The sequence below is a fragment of the Arachis ipaensis genome, chromosome B09, assembly GCF_000816755.2.
Source record: "Arachis ipaensis cultivar K30076 chromosome B09, Araip1.1, whole genome shotgun sequence".
Taxonomy (NCBI): Eukaryota; Viridiplantae; Streptophyta; class Magnoliopsida; order Fabales; family Fabaceae; genus Arachis; species Arachis ipaensis.
Window position 1 is genome coordinate 4791882 of NC_029793.2, and position 1922 is coordinate 4793803.

Sequence of the window (1922 nt, forward strand, 5' to 3'; positions counted from 1 at the left end):
CAATTAAAATATTAACACGTATTATATTAAATAATTTAATTAAATTTATTAAATTATTTAACTATTTTTAGTTATTGTTTTTACATAAAAACATCTTTATGTAACTCTTTAAAATAAAAAATTAAGATGAAGAGAGAGAGAGAGAAGAGATAGATGGTTACTGCCATGGGACATCCCCAAGAAGCATCTTGTCTCCTTCATTATCTTCATAAATAAGAGTATATTCCCCACTTCCATCTAATACACCCGTTGTTATCATTGTTTTCTCTTCCTCTTGCTTTTGCTTTTTAATACTTCCACCACCACAGGAATCTCTTCTTTGAGCTGATCAACAACAAAAACAAAAATAAGATTTATTTCTCTCTGAATCAAGTTTCAGTTGTATCTGAATTCTCACCTTGAAGTGATGTTATAAAACAAAGAAAAAGTAATAATAAATAAATAATAAAAGGGTAAAGTATATTTTTTGTCACTAAAGTTTGACAAAAGTTTTAAAAATACCTCCTAAATTTTATTTTGTTTCAATTTTGTCTTAAAAGTTTTTGATTTGCATCAAATATATCCTTGCCGGTAAATCTTCAAAAAATTTAAGACCAATCTAACAATAATACAAGAAAATTATGCTTGATTTGTTTGTATTGAGGGTTTTTCTTATGAAATTGTTGTTGAATTGATCTTAAATTTTTTGAAAAATTAGCCGTCAAGAGTATGTTTGATGCAAATCGAAAACTTTTGAAACAAAATTGAAACAAAATAAAACTTACAGATATTTTTAAAATTTTTGTCAAATTTTAGAGACAAAAAGTATACTTTACCCATAATAAAAGAAAGACAAGTTCGATATACTCATTCACTTTTGGTCTGTCTTATTGTCAATCTTTTTTCGCCTAAATTTATCGGTATTCAAAGTTCATCAAGTAAACTTCAACTTATTTTAATTAATTATGGGTTTAATTAAGTCTAACTCATTATAAGGATAAAGCTTTTTTATCACTAATTTTTTTTCATCCATAAAATTTAAATAGAAGAGCTTATTTATTAAAGAAAACAAGAACTCATCCACTAAACCAAAGAAATTGCTGATTTTTTTTTATCAATCTTAACAAAACAACTAAACAAGAGAATATAATACCCTGTGAAGAGTATTACGGTGGCTACTTCTGTAAAGATATCTTTATGTTAAAATTATATTTTGAACGGTTAGACGATGGTTTAGTCAAACATATCAAATCATCTAACGATTCATAATATAATCTTTACATGAAAATATTTTTATAAAAGTATCCACCTTATATTAAATGATGAACAAACAATTTTGATTAAATTGCCTAAAAGAAAAAAAAAAGGTCCACAAACAAAATAACGTTACCTGAAAGGAGGTCTCTAAAGAGGTGGTCAACAACAGAGGAAAGTTTGTCATAGCTGCCATAAGCATTAATATCCACTTTTCTCCCAATTGGAATTCCATCCATATTGATCTTCACAAACATGCCTTTATTAGGGGTACCACTAATGTTGTTAACATGTTCCTTATTAGTAGTATTATTAGCAACCTTGTCTTCAACATTAAGATTAAGATTATGATGATGGTTGTGGTGGGACCCAAGAGGGGGCTTAGAAAAAGTGCTTCCACTTGCATTGTTCTTCCTGAATGAACGAATTGGAGGCCAACCCACTACTGGACCAGCTGCACTTCTGTTTTTGAGGTGGTTCCATGTACAAAGTTTAATCATGAGAACCAACAGGATACGTTAGTAGTTAAGCACTACATGTACATGACCTATGATACACATTGATTGACACAAACACGGAATACGACACATCGCTGGATACAGCGACACACTGATTCTAAAAATTATCAGAAATATGACATACATGTACAATATAAAGAATTTTTTGGATAAATTATAATAATATGTTGA

General features: G+C 28.8%; 1 protein-coding gene across 1 annotated transcript in view; it reads right to left on the bottom strand.

Moving 5' to 3' along the window:
• The window catches only part of LOC107619635 (auxin-responsive protein IAA26), a 6306-nt gene that overhangs the window by 1765 nt on the left and 2619 nt on the right, over window positions 1-1922 (bottom strand). Inside the window, exons 3-4 of the mRNA XM_016321934.2 lie at window positions 1370-1695; window positions 162-324 (exon numbers count right to left, since the gene is read on the bottom strand). Coding sequence (XP_016177420.1) covers window positions 162-324; window positions 1370-1695 — 489 coding nt within the window. The remainder of the gene's footprint in view (window positions 1-161; window positions 325-1369; window positions 1696-1922) is intronic.